Source organism: Hemibagrus wyckioides, linkage group LG15, assembly GCF_019097595.1.
Source record: "Hemibagrus wyckioides isolate EC202008001 linkage group LG15, SWU_Hwy_1.0, whole genome shotgun sequence".
In the NCBI taxonomy this organism is placed as follows: Eukaryota; Metazoa; Chordata; class Actinopteri; order Siluriformes; family Bagridae; genus Hemibagrus; species Hemibagrus wyckioides.
In genome coordinates, this window is record NC_080724.1 from 20,201,042 (window position 1) to 20,222,014 (window position 20,973).

Sequence of the window (20,973 nt, forward strand, 5' to 3'; positions counted from 1 at the left end):
TTTCTTGATGTGCAGCTTATTATCAGTTATAGGGAGCAGTAGACGGAACAGTGTGGTCTCCTTTCTACTTCTTGAGTAGATGTTAGTGACTTCAATCAATACAGCTTTCCAGTTTACATCACAGCTGCTGGTTATAAGAGTGGACAGCATGTTTGGCCAGCTCACCACTGGGTGTGAAGCCTAATTGAGTTGTGATTGTGGAAGCCATTGTTCCAAATTACCAATCATTGATCACCATTATTTCCAACTGCTAATCACTGATCACTATTATTCTCAGTGACACATCTCTGATTACTGTTGTTTCCAATGACCAATCACCGATCACCATCATTTCTAGTGACCAATCACAGCTCATCATTGTTCCCAGCCCACCACTTGGTGGGAATCCTAATTGAGTTGCGATTGTAGACGCCATTGTTCCCATTGAGGCCAAAGCTGATCACTAATTGTTTTACCAACCACCCATTACTGATCACCATTATTTCCAACAGCCAATCACTAATCACTATTGTTCCCAGTGACCAATTACTGATCACTATTATCCCCAATGACCAATCACTGATCACCATTATCCCCAATGTCTAATCACTGATCACTATTATTCTCAATGACCAATTACTGCTCACTATTGTTTCCAGTAACCAATCACTGACCACTATTGTTCCCAACAGCTACTAACTGATCACCCAGAGTATGTAAGATTCTAAGTATTTGTGAATAAATAACCAAGTAATTATATAAACAACAATTTAGAGCTGTGGTAGTACATTTGTTGACCCCACATGCAGATAAATTATAATAAAAATGAAAGAATAAATAAATACATAAATAAAGCTAAATAAATAAATAAATAATTTAATAAATAGCATAATTTTTTTTAGCAACATGTCATTAGGTCTAATTGCTTTCATTAATCTTCCTTTAGTTTTTTTTAATGGATTTTTGCCACAAATAAAAAAAAAATCAGCAGGTTATGAGTTCAAATCCCAGCACTGCCAAGCTGCCACAGCTGGGCACTTAAGCAAGGCCCTTAGCCCTCAACTGCTCAGCTGTTAAGTTACTTTGGATAAGGGCGTCTACCACGTCATGTAAATAAAACCCTAAATCTTGCGTCTCCCTTTTTAAATATGATATTAATATTCTCTAACAACTCCTATAACTCCATCCAACCTTTTTTATATCCACTGGAGAGCTTTTGGACCCCATAGCTGGCCCTGCCCTATATTCCTCTTGACATATCTGTTTTTATTTTGCCAGATTGCTTGGCAACTCTTTGCCCATTATTCTTGACATATCTGTTATAACACAGTGCCTTCTTCAAATCAGTTCTGGAGTCTGAAACTGTTTCTGTTTATTTGACTTGATTTTTCTTGTTTTGGTTTGTTGTCTTGTTACAGGATACACCCATCTTTAATTTTTAACATTCACTTATTTGTTGTTTTTTTTTTTGCTTTGAGAAATATTTGCACTTTAGAAATGCAATCCTGATAAACCCTACTGTTCCGTCCTAATTGTCTGCATGGTTACTGGATTCTAAGTTCACCATTAAGGAATTTATAGAATGGGGAATTTGTAAGATTTTAATGACTGTTAATCATTAATGGGAGATTCTTGTTTCTGGGCATACATGGTTTTGTTTGGAGGACACGGAGAGCAGATCTTCTGTCTCACTGAATCACATCCTGCTGGAACCAATCACAGATAACCGATCCTGACTGAAACAAGGCTGTAGCATTGACCTTTTAGTGTTCATTTATCTACACAAGCACAGTAGGGTCACACACACTTACAGTTCGGTGAGGAAGGGCAGGTCGTGGAAAGCGTTGGGTTGGATTTCACTGATGTTGTTCATGCTGAGATCTCTGCATACACACACACATACACACACAGAGAAGGAAGAAGAGGAGGAAGAGTGTAAGAAAATGTTTTATGATAAACACAGTAAACACACACTTATTACTAATATTTAGTAATATTAAAAAAAATAAAATATTAATATTAAAAATATTAAAAGACATCTTGAAGAGGCCTGTCTCCTAATTTCAACATGATAATAATAATAATAATAATAATAATAATAATAATATAGACTTTTCTGGTTGAGATCCAATCCTAAAATGCTTAAAATAAAAGATTACAAATTAGACAAAGAATAATACAGCAGTATTAGGATTACTGGACAATAATAAACTATAAAAAAAAAAGAAAATTTATAAGAGTTTGATAAAAGATATATGGTAAAGGATGTTAGTACAAAATATATAATCGTGTCCACAAAACAAAAAACTCAGAAGAAGTGTGTGTTGAGTGACAGTTACATTATAAATAATCTTTAATCTGAATATACTCAGGATCAGAAACTGAATAATATTCAATATAACATCTACAAATGTTTTAAAGTTGCTCTTTCCCTCAAGATCACCATCTCTACATGTGGAGCCTCTGACACATATGATGAACTGCTGCTGGACTTACACCATTTCTCTCTCTCTCTCTCTCTCTCTCTCTCTCTCTCTCTTACTCTCTCACTCTCTCTCTCTCTCTCTCTCTCTCTGTGTTTCATTTCCACCATCTCTGCACCTTCTATCCATCTCCATGATGTGATGAAGACTGCAGAGCATCTATTACTGTTTGTGGACTAATTACACCCTCTTGCTCTAGTATTTCATGCCAAAGAAGGTCATTGCCCAGAAGGATCCGGATCTTAATTAAAGCATCTGAAATCTGGAACTGTCTTTCCATTATTCGTGTCTCTCCCAATTTCCCATCTCATTAATTAACATGATGCAGATGCAGGCCTGGACTTCCTGACGGGGGAGAAGCGATGAAGAACGTTGCTCCTTCGCTGATGAAAGGCGACGTATCACGTTTCAGCCTTTTATCGCCGTGATTAACGGCCCGAGCCACTCGCGTTGCACCTGTAAGATGTGACCTGGGCCGTCTCGATGAGAGGTTCTGGAAAGAAAGAACGACTCGGTCGATCTGGCCAAAACCATTCTGAACAAAACATGTGGATTCGGATTTCAAAGACGGATGGCGTGCACCAGCACTTTTTACCATCCATCAGAGAAAACAAGAAACATGGAGAGAGAAAACTTTCCGTTGTGAATCATTGTTCGGCAGCTGGTAATTTTTGTGTGTGTGTGTGTGTGTGTGTGTGCGCTCGTGTGTGGACAAGGTCAGGTTTCTTGGGGTTGTTTTCCAGATGTTTTTCTACCTTCTGTCTAATCAAGCCAACTTCTTTCTGTCTTTAGGAACAGACAGCTCGAGAATAGACACCTTACCCATCATGCTTTGCGTTTGCCTTTGTGAAACGTAGTCACTGGAATAGTAACTTCGTAAGTAAGTGAAGCGTATAGCCACCAGTTTAGCATTAAATCACACATGATTTGGCTCATTTGTTTTCTGTGTGCAGTTTGTACAATGCTAAATCTACCAAACTCTAGTGTTCCTTGTTGCTGAGGTGGTATCTGGAATGGTTTTTTTTTCTAGACGTAAAGATATGTACACAAGCTTCCATGTATATGTATAGGCTTCCCTGACTCCAGCTCAGTTAAGAGGAAAAGTATTGCTTCAAACCTGTATTTCAGCAAGTGCATCATTTTCCTTGTTGCCTGGTGGAACGTTGAAGACAAGGGAGACATTGTGTACATTCAATTTTCCTATAAACTGTACTGGTGTATTTTTTTTTTATTTTAAAAACGCCAGTCGCTCTGGACTTGATTGGATTACAAATTCTCACATCATATTTAGCAGCCAGGCGGAGCCTTGTGTCTGATTTTAATCTAAACCTTCAGCGTGTGTCAGTTCCCCGGGAGACGTGTGTGAGCCTGCAAGCCATTGCGAACATAACCAAACTGCAACATTACTTCATTTGTGTCCCAAAGGGAACTCATAACCGAGACCACCAAGCAAGAGAGGATAAACGGAGAGGTCTGAAAATATTCATTGCTGAGACTTTGATACTCTTTTATTTATTTCTTTTGTCAGAGTGTCAGGCAGGACGAGGTGAAAAGCTAATTTGCACGGCAGGGCGTCTGGAAAACGTCTTATGGAAAACAGGAGCGCGGGAGCGCATGCCGGGCTGAACACCGACGCTTTATACTGACACGGTGGCATGGAGTATGCTTAACACAAACCAGTACAACGGCAGGGAGTATTCTGACTCGAACAAATACAATATCTCACACAAGTCCTGCTATTCTTCAGCGTGTAGCCTAGCTGGAGTAAAGCGTATAACGTTTGCAGGGTTGATGAGCTTTCCATCTACATGGGGCTTATAGGAATTGCATTGTATCACATTTGCTTACTTTCCATTTCAGAATAATATTTTTCCAGATCAGCATTAACGAATTCTCATATATATACGAATTCTCACCTACACACACTACACAATTACAGATCATCAGTAATGTGGGATTTAGCGGAATATGGCTTAGTGGTTATGGTGTTGGACTACTATTCAGAAGGTTGTGAGTATGAATCCCAGTTCCACCAAGCTGCCACTGCTGGGCCCCTGAGCAAGGGCCTTAACTGTCAGTTGCCCACTTGTATATAATGAGAAAAAAAATTTAATTGCTCTGGATAAGGGTGTCTGCCATAAATTAACAAATTCTTGTATATATTCAAGCAATTATCTTGGTCAGGGTTGTCATGAATCCAGAGTCTATCAAAGAAGTGTGAGGTGCATCAACGTCCTGCATGGATCATCTTTGGTTCTGGGGTGTCAGAAGCAACTGAAAACCAAGTGCACCATGGGAGAACATGAAAAACTCCAGATAGACAGACAGACAGACAGACAGACAGACAGACAGTAACTCTGTCTGGCCTTAGGATTAAAGCATGGACCTTGCCTTACCTCCACCTCACCCATACAGATATCTGTTGTACACTTTTCTGGTCACGTAGACTTCATGCTCTATCTTTCACAGATTTCCAGCTGGAATGGTTGAGATATCTCTCCCAAAGCATGACTGAGCCATCATTTAGTTCTTTAATTTGTCATTTGTATATCTGAATGCCAAACACTCTCTTCTTCCAGCATTTTCAGATAAACAGGATGTGTTGGCTTTCAAAAGCGGCTCTAGATACAACCTTTATCAGAACAATTACAACAACAAAGGTTGCTAAAAATGTTTCTCCAAACCTAAAAACTCACAAATATTGACCTAAAGCCCAGCCCTAGTATGTTCTCTTGTTAAAGATTAATGCAATCATATAATCTTTGATTTTAACGTTTTATGTTTCGTCCATTTTGGTTTGGATAAATGACATCACTGCTTCAATTCCTTAGACTTCAGTGTAGTCATTTTCCACAGGCCGTGCTGTCTGCTTAATGTAAGCATGACATGAAACTGCAGGCTACGCTGAACATCAGGATTCGATGGATTATGAAAAAATAAGTAATGAAGTAACTAAGGAGAACGGAAGGAAGGAAAAAGCGAAACGGCTGATGTGTAAAGATTTCAGACAAATTACGACACTACGATCCACAGCAGATTTATGAATTTAATAGCTGCACATTCATCAAAATGTCCAGGGTGAAAAATAGACCCGAAAACCTGAACAGTGACACAACATTTAAAACAAAACCGCCTTTTTCCATAGAAATAGTCATTCATATCCATCAGGAGTCTATTGACAGCTTGTTTTATTTGAGTCTATTCCATTGGGTGGTAATTCATATTTCTTCTTTTCTTCCTTGCATAACATCTGCTGCTGTTTTTATTGAAATAATTACCAACTAATTCAAACCATATTTGCTTTTGCGGGCAGAAATGGGAATAATTTGGATGGAGTTTGAAGAAATGCCCAATGCTCAGTCTCTGAATGACAAGGACCCAATAGCGTGATTCCTTATGAGTAAAACTAGATCTTTACTTCTCCCTATGTGAACTGAAAACTCTTGTAAAAGGAAATCTAGCCACAAAAGAAGCAGATATTTGGTCAGACACCAAATAGATTTTGTCTGATCCTTCGGAGTAAACAAAGCATTGTGTTCACTTGTACCACAGCGCTGTTAAATTCACAAATCTGACTTGTTAGAGGATGTATGTTATATTTGTACAGCAGCACAGCTCGGAAAGTAGTTCCGGCTGTAAATATGAACGCTCATTTAATATTAATGAGCTCATTCTAATACGTTCTACCATATAGACCTAGCTGATGTACAGGGACTGGTACGATTGACTAATCAAATAATAAATAACAAATGACTGGATTTAACTCATCTATCTGACATTCAATTATATTAAATCTCACTCTAAAGCCTTTAAAATGTGTGACATGTTGTTTGTTAATAACTGAAGCACTGTAATCATTGGAAAATCACTATGGTATAAGCATGCCGCTCCAGATCGTGCTGTATGAAATTAAAACACTGCTTAATGCATTGAGACTCATAAAGGATATGAGGATATGTTAGCAGCTCTGAAAGTAGTCCTGGCTCCAAGACAAACCACAGGTTTAAATCTTTAAGAATTAAAAAAATTGTAAATATTAACATGGGAGGAATAAAGCGCTCCAGGACGTGCTGTTATTGGAGAATAATCAACTTCCTTACTTTGCCCAAATTCTCCTTCCTAAAACAATGTGTAGTGCACTTATTCAAGCTTCTTTTGAATCCTGTGCTGTCACACTCATGGCATCATATATACGGTCACATGACCTCTGTTGACATCCACGGCTGTGATCTAGCCTGAACCTCGTACAAGGTGTATCAAATCCCCACCCCATCACCCACCCACACAGCCATTTACGAATGGTTTGTTCTCAACAGCTGCCTTCTTCTCCTTCTTTTTCTTCTTCTATTTCGCAGACGCAAATTTATTTTCAACAGCCTCCAAAATGTCCCGGAGGACTAAGCATTTACAAAAACATAAAAACATTTTTTGGAGTGCTATAGAAGGCTATAGAGGTTGTATAAGACATGAGGACATGACCAGACTACTCTGTCGATCGTGTCAAGACACACCGAGCGAAAATAGCCGTCTTTGAGGGAAAAAAAAGAAGGTCTTTGAAGTGGCTGTGGAGATTTCGCTCCACTCTGAACAGGTATGCTTTAATCCACCGTGCCCTCCCACTGACAGCTTCCATACTGCTGCAGGAGGGTTTCAGAGAGTCTCTGTGTTCATGTCTGAACCCACACACACACACACTCTTCTCTGTGCTCACACACTCCTCGCAGAGACATTTTGGAAATAGAACCATTTTACACACATCAGTGTTGTAAACTATTGAGCAATTCTCTCTACAAGATATGAGATATTCTCTGCAGCATTATACACATTAACAGTATTGATATCTTCTAGGGTCTTCTATTATATCTGCCCATCCTAGTCCACCTTAGCCACTGAGAGATGACATGAATAACCTTGATTATCTTTCTCAAGGGGTGGATATATTGGGCAGCAACTAAAAAGTCAGTTCTCAAAGTTGGTGTGTTTGAAATGGGCAAGTCTAAGGATCTGAGTGAGGATGGTGAAAAGACTGGGAGCTTTAGAGGGTCCCCAAAACACCTTGTGAGCTGTTCTTGGTATACAGTGTCTACCAAAAGTTCAAGGATTCAAGGATTTATTGTCATTTCAACTACATATAGAGTAGCTGAGGCAGTACATAGTGAAATGAAACAATGTTTCTCCAGGACCCGGTGCTACATAAACATACATAGAACATACATTGAACATAGAGTTCAAACACAAAGTGCTCCAAGGAAAGACAACAGGTAAACCATAGACAGGGTCACCCAAGGGTCACTGATGTGCTGGGGAGTGAAGGCTAGTCTGATGCTACAGGATAGCTACTGTCGCACAAATTGCTGAAAAACCTCAGAACTTGTGAGGTGTTCCTGGTATGCAGTGGTTAGTACCTATCAAAAGTGCTCTGAAGAAGGATGACAGGTATAATAGACAGGGTAATGGGCACCCAAGGGTCACTGATATGCTGGGGAGTGAAGGCTAGTCTGTCTAGTCTGATTCTACAGAAGAGCTACTGTAGCACAAATTGCTGAAAAACATCAGATCTTGTGAGGTGTTCCTGGTATGAACACCAGAGACAGGGTCATGGGCACCCAAATCTCAGTAGGGAGTGAAGGCTAGTCCATTTGGTTCGATCCTACAGAAGAGCTACTGTAGCACCAATTGCTGAAAAAGCGCTGGCCCTGACAGAAAGGTACCATGTGTTGAAGGCAGTGTGATGCTCTGGTCAGTGTTCTGCAGGGAAACCTTGAGTTCTGGCTTTTCTGTGGATGCTACTTTGACATGTACCACCTACCTAAACATTGCTGCAGACCACCGCAAGTGCACCCCTTTAAGGCAACTCTACTCCCTAATGGCAGTGACCTCCTTTAGTAGTATAATGCCCCCTGACACACAGAAATTGTTCAGGAATGGTTTGAGGAACAGTTCAAGGTGTTGAGTTGGCCTCCAATTTCCCCAGAGTGGTTTTTCCCTCTCATGATGAACTTGCATTTAGACATCTGGTATTATGCATGGAATTGCATTTCAGAGGCATTCTTTAAGGATATCTGAAGAAAATATATAGAATATTGACACTGAGTATGAGTGTGAAAGTATAAAACATTTTGGAAGGCAAAAAAAAACAGTGCAAAAATATTTTATAGTAGTATTAATTTTATATACTTTGATATCCATTTTAAATTAAAAGTAGTTTAATTTTGTTTTTATTTACAAATATTTAAAATGTGCTCCATTATTAAACAGTTTAGATAAGTGAATAAACACGTGAATCCTAATAGTGTGTGTCCAAATGTTGTGGACCATCACTACACTGTAATGGTGTAATCTCTTCCACAATGACTTTACCCCAGTACACAGGGCACAAGGGGGTGGTTGGTTCGATAAGGATGGAAATGATATAAGTCATATATTATGGGCTTTACACTCACTAGGTTCGACAACAGCAGAAACATAGATGTGGGATGGGGGATGTGGTGTGGTGAGCTTAGTAGTGTTGGACTACTGATTGGAAAGTTGTGAGTTCAAATCCCAAGTGCACCTAGCTTCCACAGCTGGACCCCTAAATAAGGCCATTATCCATCAATTGCTCAGTTTTATAAAGTGAAATAAATTGTAAGTCGCTCTGGATAAGGATGTCAGCCAAATGTAAATGTAAACATCGGTCACAACGTCCATCATCAAAACACCAACCAAGGGAAGATCTTTAGAGAATGGTTCCAGAGATCTGTTGTAGAAAGTAAAACAAGGCACACTGACAGCCCATGGCGGCTCAAACACCTTTGGTTGGTGTTCATATACTGATGACAATTTAAACCTGGCATTTTGTCAGAGAGAGAGAGAGAGAGAGAGAGAGAGAGAATGAGAATTGGGATGGTCACCTTCCAATGTCAATCTGAGTAATATGAGCCAATCAATAGTGTCAGTTATCTCTTGGACACAATAGCCATTTTTATCCAAGCGTTCATTCTGGAAATCTAGACATCATGTAAACGTCTCGCGACATTTTCAAAGCTTCTTTGTGCTCAGTGGCTTTCCTGTGAGTCACAACTGCTACACCATGAACAATAATACAAGAAAACATTTAATTTTCAAAAGGATTGGGGGGTTGAGAAGAAATGGGTCTATTATTGAAGAATAAAGAGGAGGAAATTGCATTATAGATTACAATCCTGTTTTGGAGGACTCTGGTGATGTCTCCATGGAGAGAAACCTCAGGTCCTTTTTAGGTGAATCAAAGTGTGAATGAAGCAGCTGGTCATCAATCCATCAGCTGGAGAGAAACTGGTGGACCCAAAAAAAAACAAGCTGATATACCGTCTATATTCTTTTCTCAACTGCAAGGCCGTGTCCCACTCGGCCCAAATTCATGAATTCGTGTCTCTGATAAGAGCATTCCAAGTGTTGGACGACGTTTGGTACGGAAACGCCTCGTCTTCCTCAGGCCCGCTGATGACAGAGCTTCATTCATCATCGCTAGTGGAACAATCTGAACATTGTTGGCATGCATTCTGTTTTTTCGCCTTTCTTCTATGAACACACATGCAGACTCACACACACACACACACACACACACTTCCCTGCAGGTCAGGAGACACAGTTCTGTGCTTCAGATGAGACCACCCTGGAGAGAACGGCAGGATTGACTGAACAAAGCCTGAGATAAAGATGGCTAATTCATAGCTACATTTTAAAAGGCGCCAGGATGAGGGTTCTCATAACACACCATGCCTGAACACACAACGTCACCACACACACCACTGATAGGCGCTAGTGTTTCCATCGCTCGTGACCTTTATGCCGTTTTATTTTTCCAAATGACTTCAGATCCTGATGCAATAAATTGTATTGAACGCTATCATTCACTCTATTGTTTGATCTCATCCCTCACTTCCCACCCAAATGTACACAATAACTGTGTTTCTATCACTGAGATGATGTCATCAAAAAGCGCCTGTCGATTGTAAACAGTCATGGGGAGACTGAAACTTGTTATCCTGCTATGACACAGTTATCGCAGCCATTCTTTATCTTTATCCACACCAAAACTGTTATATCTGACTTGGTATCTGTCTTCCAGACACGCTCTATGTCTGTGATGTAATGGAGCTGTCTGATTACTAAGCGGGATAAGCTATCACTGTATAAATAACACTTGTAAATTCCATACATCCACCTCATTTTAATACAAATGGATTGTCTCGTCCTTTATTGTAAGCGGTTGATCTAGGCGATGTGGCCACGGAGTAGTAGCTCGCTAGTAGCTCGTATGCTGAATATGTTGGCTGTACTGATGTTCCAGTCCCTCCAGGATTTTGTGACCACAGAAATTAACCCAGAATCAAGAAAACGCTGCCATATTCAAGAGCCCTGAATTTTTCAAAATTACCACAGTTTTGGACCACATCATGTGACATTATCACAATACGCATCCAGCCAAACCCCCCATATTTATTATAGTACAACTCCATGAAGATCTGGTTTGCCAAGATTAGAACTCCAGAAAGAACCTACACATAACCCTGATTTCAAATCCACTGATCACCTTTTTAATGTAGTCTAATGGAAAGCCTTACTAGAAGAGTGAAGGTTATCATAGATCTGGGGATTAGATCTAGAAAGGGATGGTGAACAAGCACAAATGAGTGTGATGGTAAGGGGTGCACATACTTCTGCCCATATAGTGCATCTAGAATGTCGTATTAGTAACATAGACCTCTTTTCCCCAGAGGCTGTATCCCAAATTGTCCAAAGATATATCAGTATATCAGCAGCTCTTTGTGTTTAGTGAAGTTGCTGTAAGGAATAATATTGTGATCTGGTAATGTTATCTAGTTTGACTGGCATAACTGGAATGTGTTGTGGTCACTGGTGATGTAATGCAGTGATCTAGCATCAATATTACAGTATCAGTGCTCTGGTTCTCTTCCTCCTCCCAAAAAACATGGTAGTAGGTGGACTGGCTCCACTAAATTGCCCCTAAGTGTGAATGACTGTGTTTGTGCTGTTTGTCGTTATCTACTAGTGTCCCATCCGGGGTGTATTCCTGCTTCTTGTCCCGTGTCATTGCTGTCATGTGCAATATTAATGTTGTATTGCAAAGAAAGAAACCTGTCAAAACACTAAAAGCCATGTTTGTTAAGAAGCCTTTTTGCACCTTGAATGGTGGGTTTAAATAAACAGCCATGCAGCACGTCCTCAATGAGAGGCTTTAGGATGAAACTGCTTGCTTATGTTACATAAGTTCTGTCCTCATAAATGGAGCGGAGGTAGATGAGCTCTAAGGGTCTGAAAGGGGATATGGACCGGATCGACCGTGACAAAAAGAGGACGAGCAGAAAAGTAGGTGAAAGGAAAAGAGCGACATTGTTTGGTCTTCCTGCGGCGGTGAAAAGGTGGTGTGGATTAGCTTTGTGCTCGCACAGACACAGGAAGGACAAGGAGACAATACACACTTCCCCTCCTTCTGTTTTTAAAGCAGCGTCCCTCTTTTCTCCTTTTTTGACACACCGTCAAGCTTCTTCAGGTTTGTCTGCTTTCTTTTGTTGCTGCTCTCTTTTCACCTGAGTTTATGACACATCACACACATACACACACACCGGAAAGGGCGGGAACAAGGAAGAAGGGAGGAGAGGAGTGTTGCCTTTCTTTATGTGTTCCATCTAAAGAGAGAGCGAGAGAGAGTCAGATGTCTGGGTGGTTAAATGGGATGTTTAGTCTGTGGATACGTCATGGGAGCTGCGTTTTACACTCCACTCTCCCCTCAGGGCGCTGGAAGGATGAACTGAAACACACACTCGCACACACATGGCTGGAATTACTTATTATTATTGCTCATCATCATTTTCAGTGAAGCCTGATCCCTCGGATGAGTAACTCGGAGCTCTGTTTCCGTGTCACTGCGGCTTCTAATGTTTTCGCTTCGAGCGACGTGAACAAATCAAGAACTCTTTATGCGCTAAATGTACAGGAAACACGGGGCTCAGCACAGGAACATGCAACATGTCGACCATACACGCTTACATCACACCATGTGCATTTAGAGAGGATGTGTATTGTGTCAGTCTTGCAGTGAATCAATGAAGCCTGTTGTGTTTGCATCCTTGACAAAACTGAACAGCGGCAAGATTTTGGCTAGCATTTCAAGCATTTCTATATTATTACACAGGATTGTTGGTGAAAAAAAATCTTCCTTTTATTGAAGTAAAGAGCAAGAGACCTTTGGAGGAACTGAAATTCTGTAGATGACGTTGCCCATTTTCCTTCCTACATGTTGCACAAATGCAAAAGATTGAAGGTTTTGTCAGTTTTGTGCTAGGGGCTGTAGCTAGGCAGCTAACACTGCAGTGCAGGCCAAGGTTTTTCAAGGTTTCAGACTTTGCCTCAGAAATGATCAGCTGGCATCTGTAAAGTTTCTCTGGACCATTAAATCATAGCCAATCAGATCAATCTGACCACAGCTTATAACTCCAATACCACTTATTTGTTTATTCACGTCATGGTTTTATCCAAGCAACTACAGCTGAACTGATGGCATATAAGGATCTTGCTCACAGACCCAACTGTGTGTGCATGATGGGATTTAAACTCAAAACCTTCTGATCAGTTGTACACAACCTTAAGCACTGAGTCACTAGCAATCAGTCACACTTCTCAACTAGTTCTCAACTAACCAAACAGAGCACAGCTATGGCCTCCAGTGGCACTTATTTGCTTAAAAAGTGACTTAAAAGTGACATAATTTTGCTCAAGAACCATAGGTTCTTGGCAGTGTTTACATTGGTTTACAGTCAAATGGTCACTAGGGCAGTCTGAACCATTGAGCCACTATGACATGGTCAGTACTACTGTAATCAATCTTCCATCTGCAGAAATGTACACTGTAAGCAGTCAGATCACAGCTCTCACCCCCAGTACCACTGCGACCAATCAGACCACAGCTCTCACCCCCCAGTACCAGTGTAACCAATCAAACTACAGCACTAATCCCCAGATTTACTGTAACCAATCAGATCACTGCTCTCACCTACAGTACCAATGTAACCAATCAGACCACAGCTCTCACCCCCAGTACCACTGTAACCAATCAGACCACACCTCTCACCCCTAGTACCACGGCAACTGATCAGACCAAAGAACCCACCAACACTTTCACTATAACCCATCAGACCACAGCGCTCACCTCCATTACTAGTGTAACCAATCAGACCACAGCTCTCACCACCAGTACTAATGTAACCCATCAGACCACAGTTCTCACCTCCAGCACCAGTGTAACCTATCAGACCACAGCTCACACCCCAAGTACCACTACAACCATTCAGACTACAGCTCTCACCCCAAGTACCACTGTAACCAATCAGACCACAGCTCTCACCCCTAGTACTACAGCAACTAATCAGACCAAAGCTCCACACCAACACTTCCATTTTAACTGATCAGACCACAACTGTTACAAGTAACATAGGATTTAAGAGTCTTGATCAAGATCATTGGTAACTTGGCAGTGCTGAGATTTGAATACACAACCTTCTGGTCACTAGGCCAAAGTTTTAACCACTGAGTCACCCCCTAGTACCACTGTACCCAAACCAAACGGAGAGGCAAAACAGAACTTTTCATCAGGTGCTTGTAGTGTAAACCCTTTAAAATCTGCCCAGCATCATTTCTAAATCTTCCCAACTCACACCTCACTGTTTCAGCAGTCACCATTTACATAAAGACAAAAAATGCCATTTGAAGCTAGATGTACAGGTGAAGGGTCAAAACATGTCACAGAACCCATAACAAGTGGAATGTGTGATTTGTGATCTTAATCATTTACAGAGCGGAAGTTCATCTTGCCACAAAAGCCACTAAAAATCATTGAGCCATTGTGTATGAAAATAACCAGTATGGTTTATTTCTGCTACAAGACTAATGCTTCTAATCTAAGATAATAGGTTTGAGATATTTTGATGACTACATCAAGTAAAATTTCTGAATTAGAATTCTGTCTAATTTGTACATCTCAATGTCTGGCAACCCTTAAAAGTGAAATGTATGAAATTTATGTATAAAGTTTTAATTTTGACTTGGCATCACGGGTGCTTTAACAGCTGGACATTTGGAAATGTTCGACTCAGGCACATATGGTCTCTATCCAACAGCTTTGCTTTTACCATCATGTTTGTCATGATCTTTACATGAAGATTAAAATGAAGCGTTCTCATGGCTGACCACATGAAGAGAAAGTGTATCGTGTCACTGTACTGTCAAAACACACAAAGTTCCATCTGGATGGACCTTTTAGAACATTCCTCCGTGTGTTACGCTACCATTGGACAATTAGTGCAAAATGATGGATCAGTGATTTTGAAACAGTTTCTATAAAAACACTCTCCTAAATTTTGTAGTAGCAGTAGCGTTGTGGATCTTGGCCATATGCAAATCAGGAGCAGATCGGTTACACTTTAATTCACGAAGGGTTTAAAGTAGGATTTAGAGGAAATGTGGAATCCTGTTGTTGTTCCACACAAAGAACTTCAGTCTTTAGAATATGAGACGCATTTCAAGTATCCGGCTGTAGCCGGTTTTAGTCTCATGTGTGGAAGATGATCCATTACTCCTGACAGGTGAGCTGTGTTACAGCCTGATTCTCCTCAGGCACTAATGATATTTACTCTGCGGCTCCTAATTTCTTTCTCCCTCGCGTTCTTTCTTTCGCCCTCGCTTTCCCCCACTCTTGGGTAGAACGGAAGCTCCTAGTCTCTTTGATGGAGACATCCAGAGGGTCTTAACCCCCCCACCCCCCGTCTTTCCGCCCATCCTACACCACACATTCCTCAACATCTGTTCTCTTGTCATCGAGTGGATCGGTGGAGTGTAGCTTTGACTTTCTCTCCTCGTTCACTACGGGGTCTTATGCAAACATGTTGGGCATGTTGTTGTTGTTTTTTTCTTTCTCCACCGTGTAATCCGCTCTTACTTTTCCCTCGCTGTCTTTGATGCTACTGTGGGGATTTGAGGAAGCATTAAGTGTTATTAACGGCAGCTCTGGTTATCACCTGCCAAATCCTGGCTGAATGAGAAGTAATGGACTTCATTCAGGTGGAATGTCTTGCTCTTCTTTTTCTTCTCTTTAATACTTTTTTGGTTTTGGGTTCCGGTTGGAAATTTTCCCTTCAAAACATACGGATGGAATTTGACTCCTGTCGGTTAACAATGTTATAATAAATGTTATAGCAACACACTTATCAACATACTTTTATTCATTCTCTATTCACTACTTGCACTAATTAAGAACTTAGGGCAAGAAGCCTTTATTATCGCCACACATACATTACAGCACAGTGGAATTCTTTTCTTCACATATCCCAGCTAAGGAAGTTGGGGTCAGAGCGCAGGGGCTGCTATCATACAAGCGCCTCTGGAGCAGGAAGGGTTAAGGGCCTTGCTCAATTGCCCAGCAATGGAGTTTGATGGTGCTGGGGCTTAAACCCCGATCCTCCAATCAACAACCCAGAGCCTTAACCACTTGAGCCACCACTGCCCCTTGTAAATAATGCCTTGTAAATCGAATATACACCTGATGTACACTACTTGCAAACTAAATTCCACAAAAAATAGTCAATTTGCGACTTTTCTTCATTTCTTATTCACCGGAAGTATAAGCTGTTTCATTGGACACACATGATGTGATGCTGCTTTAGCAAAATACACTGAATTTTTTAAAACAGTTGTGCACCAATTTAAAAGGCTTTTTAAGACACCTCACTCAAGCAGAGTGCCGTCAGCCATCTTGAACATTTGTTCTCATTAAACATCAGCGTTTGGTAGCCCCGCCCCTTTTCCTCTACGAAACAAAGCTACGAATGTTGAGTGCTTGAAGTGTCCAACATTCCATCCTTAGTTTTTTAGTTGAATAAGTGCATCATTCGTGTAAACACATAACTCACTTTATTTATACTACGCAGAAATGTTGAATAGCGAATAGATGTGCATTTTTGGACGCACCTACTCACTGAAATTTGAGCTAGCTTATGACATCATAGTGTGAATTAAAGCATCTGACCAATCAGTGCCTTTGCTCATAATTAAACCTATAATAATTACACACTTTGTTTTCATTCTGTTTCTTTATCATTTTCTCTCCTTTATTCATATCCAAATTCAAATTTTATTAGTCTTATGCACAATTCTACACAGTACGGCATGCAGTCAAACACTTTTTATGAGTCAAATGGAATAAAAATATAATAGGAATAGAATAGAAAACAAATGGAGTTATTAAAAATAAAATGGAATTTACTGGGGAAAAATAAATAGACAAAAAAATAGAATAAATAGGGGAAAAAAGGATAGAAAATAAAAAAAATTTTCTCACACTCTCTTTCTTTCTTGCTTGTTAAAAATATACATTCTGTAATTTTACCCAAAACATTAATTCTAGTTTCAGAAATTGTAGAACTCCTTTTTGGATTTATAGTAAAATTCAGCTTGTAGATGAATGAAGTGATCCCTGATGATCACTTCAGCCATTATGGCTCAGCCCTGTTCTACACCGTCATACCGATATCTTGTCATGACCCTACTCTCTGTCCCCGATCGCATCATCTTGTCATCGAGTGGCGTCGTGCTCTTCCTGTTAATCCCACGTCTCTAATGGGACTCACTTTGCCAAACACGATTGGTTTGAGGACAGTCCAGCCATTCCATAAAGCCCTCTTTGTGTTTGGGAAGAATACGGTGTGACGATTCAGCCGAGTCCCAGGCACAAGGAGGAATCTGTACAATGCGAACACGCACTCGAGTCGAACCAGGAATTCGGTCGGTGTCTGTTCACATGTACACGTGACTCAGAGATATGGATAAATTTACTGTTTGGACCCGGATATTAACGTGGATGATTTTTCAGCACGTTTAAGCTCCAGCCTGTTGAAATCATCACTACACACTTTAAGCACTAAATCGACACCTCTTTATTTAATTAATTACTCATTGTGTAATGATTTCAAAGCGATGCCTATAAGCTTCCAATTATTAATGATTACTAGGAGATCACACTTCCTTGAGGTGCACATCAACCCACAATACCCCCTGAACACACACACACACACACACACCTCGTCCACCATTGTTCCTTTAACGGGAAAAGGAATATTGCTGTGGCAATGAGGTCACCGTCCTCTTTGTCCCTCTGCCCGCTGTCTGTAAGCTGTTGTTACAGGTGAAACCTTACACTACTACTTTTGTCCTGGCTGCGTTGTTAACGCACCTTTGTTGACTTCTCCTTTCCACTTTGCCTTAGTTAAGTCCCCTTAAACATTACTGTACTTTCTTCTTCTCAGGTGCTTTCTTTAAAATCATTCAGTCTTCCTTTGGTGTATTTAACCTCCTCTGGGCATCTCAAGGGCTGTGCCAATACTTTCTGAACTCAAGTGAATAATAGATCGGGTTGATCTAAGACTTCAGGTGGAAGAATTTACCCAGAAGGCACTGCTCTGATCTAAGGTGGATTATTTAGGAAGAAAAAAAAAGAATACAATATAAACTGTCAGTCAAAAGATCTAGTTGTATGTCTTTGTGCAGGAAAAAATTCAAAACACGGGCTAAAATGATTCCTCAGACCGATCCTAGGCCGAGGTTTCATTACTTCCCCACTCAGAACTTTAGTTGCACTTTGTTGCAGTTACTAACTAGTTGCAGTTTGTTCCAATTTACTGTCTGACACGCAAAAAATGGAAGTGGAAAACAAATTATAACCATGGTTTCATCTTATACTATAATATTTAACCACTTTTATAAAAATTTATAAAAGCAAATAAAGCTTGGAAGGAAGTAGCAGAAGGTGTTGGTGGTTCTGGCGAAAGTATGTAGCTAGTACAGTTAGGTTGCTTTGCTATTCTGCTGGAAAACTTAGAACGAAGCCGAGCACATAACATGAATCGAACATTAACCAATTTTCACCCTGATTAGCGTATTATTCAATTTCTTTTTTTTTTTTTAAGTAGATCATTTCAGAAGGTATATCAGTTATTTTAAAAAAAAAAACCTGTAGTGTAAACACTCACATGCGACAACATTAGCAAATTGTTTCATGCTAATGTGAACGTAAGGTTAGGTATTTAATTTCATTTCCATATATAACTGGCCAAACTGTAATTAAACATTATAAAAAAAACTAAAATGTTTACTTCAGAAAAATGTCTCAAAACTTAATTATTTGGTCGTCCATATACAGGTCCATATGTGTGTTCAGGTATTATTTTACCATCTAGTAATATAACAAAATAGCTAATTGCTAATCATTCCTGTTGGTTTAAACCAGATCTAACTGTGAGTCTGTACGAGTAGAGGAGTAAAATCATGGAGAAATCTTCTGCAGAGGTCAAGCGTGAGGTGTAGATATTACACGCCTCGTTTTAATCAGTAATAAAATGCAGAGCAGAAGCAGAATTTCACGTTTGAAATCATTCGACTGGCACCGGGCCGGTGTTGTTGTTTTCTGAATTATACTGGATTATTATGTAGGAATTATAATGTAGGAAAATGGCAGTGTGACATCTGCTTATTGTCCTGTTCAGCATGAGAAGCGTGAGGAGACTAAACCAGAATCCAACACAGATGGGAGTCATTAACAAACACTTTGATTACCAAAGCCCAAACACGCACTTCAGACTCTCTATAATATGAAATATCACTTGAAATGTCCTCGTTAGAGACTTTTCCACATCCCACACACATATACATGCATTCAAGCTGGAGGTTTGTGATGGACAGCTGGCACAGCGCTAATGCTGCTAATAAATGTGATCGCGTGAAAGTCAGTAATATGTAGTGGAGTTAAGGCTCTGGTGTTTGTCATGAATTTACAATTTGTAGTTATTGAATTGGATGCTAGCAGCTCGATTCCTCACTTACCGCTGTCGTTTGGGTAAATTTGGATCACTTTCATCAAAGTTTGAATCAGTTCCAAGAACATAAAACTGATGAGTGAATGCTAAGAGAGCTATGGCTAAGTGCATGCTAAGCTATGGAGTGAAAGTATACTAACATGGCTGGCTAGGTAGTAAAAATTAGGCTAAGTCAATGTTAACCTAGCAAGCAACAGTTGATGTAATGGGTAAGATTTGACCTAGCAAGCAAAACGAGAAAAGCTGAACTAGTTTTGACCTAAAAGGTAAAAGTTAACCTAGCGAGAAAAAGCTAGAAGTAAACAATCCAGATTATTTTTGCTTGTGCTGTTAAGTTGTGTAGCAGGCTGGGAGTCTAAGGCATGTTTCTTATCAATCAAATTGTGCTTATTAGAATATTAAACCACACCCACTTTCCATCTATTTGAACTGCAAGTTTTATCAAATTCCTTTTAACTAGGAAGACTCCAATCATCCTTCCCAAGAGTCCAGATCAGTGTGGCTTGATAAGAAGGACACAGACATGGGGTCAGTATCAGGTGTTAGTTATTAAGACACCAGACCAATTAACTCTAATAATTAATTAAAGATCAAGCAGTCTTGGCAGTCCACTCAGACGTTCAGACATGAATGAAGTATGACTCAGGGCCAAGAAAGGAAGCCAGAGGGAGCAAGGGAACTGTCTGGAGCCAGAGGTTTGATAATATCGTTGGTCCTCTCCTCGCACAACCATGTTTACCTCCCTCCCTGACCCGGGTTTCTCCTGATAGCCATCGCTCCACTGACAGATCAGGGGAAAGAGCTTTATGTTTTATGCAGAGGAATGTAATGTGGAAGTCAGGGAGTGTAGCAGGAAGAGATTAACGTTCTTTCATTTCGAGATCCCCAAAGGAACTCATGCACATCTCTCTCCCTCCATGCTGTAATCTCTGTCCTTCAGAACAGATCCACTAAGGTCAATAGTTCCTCGAAATTTGAGCAGCAGAAAAACAGAACAACAACTATTATGTAACAAAAAAGATAAGTATTCACTATTTGTCATAGTTAAACCTGAATTACTAGTTTCTATCCCTTTAGAGTTTATAATCAGTGTTGCCAAATTGGAGCCTTTGTCTCTAGATCTGGAAGCTTCTTATGTTATTTCATTAAAAAAAAGACCCACAAAGCAACAAGGGACTTGAGCAACCGTCAAACTTCCTTTACTCAATACAGATCTCCAGCTGAGAGAGCAAGTTCAGTCAACTCACCACCCATGTGTAAAGCCTTACTGACTCATCACTGCTGTACCTAGGAACCAGTTACTGATCTCCATTATACCCAGTGACCAATCACTGATCACCATTTTTCCCAATATTCAATAACTGATCACCATGTTACATACCACCCAATAACTGATAAACATTCCCAGCCGCCATACACTGATCCATGTAGTAGACAACAGCCAATCACTGGTCACCACTGTATCCAACAGCCAATCACTGGCCACCCTTCTATCCAACAGCTAATCACTGGTCACCACTGTATCCAACAGCCAATCACTGACCACACTTGTATTGAACAACCAAATACTAATTGTCATTTTGCCCAGAAACCAATTTCTAAAA

General features: G+C 40.2%; 1 protein-coding gene across 1 annotated transcript in view; it reads right to left on the minus strand.

The window, feature by feature from the left end:
* The window catches only part of LOC131365980 (leucine-rich repeat-containing G-protein coupled receptor 6), an 82,651-nt gene that overhangs the window by 43,507 nt on the left and 18,171 nt on the right, over positions 1–20,973 (minus strand). The window contains exon 2 of the mRNA XM_058410016.1: positions 1,791–1,862. Coding sequence (XP_058265999.1) covers positions 1,791–1,862 — 72 coding nt within the window. The remainder of the gene's footprint in view (positions 1–1,790; positions 1,863–20,973) is intronic.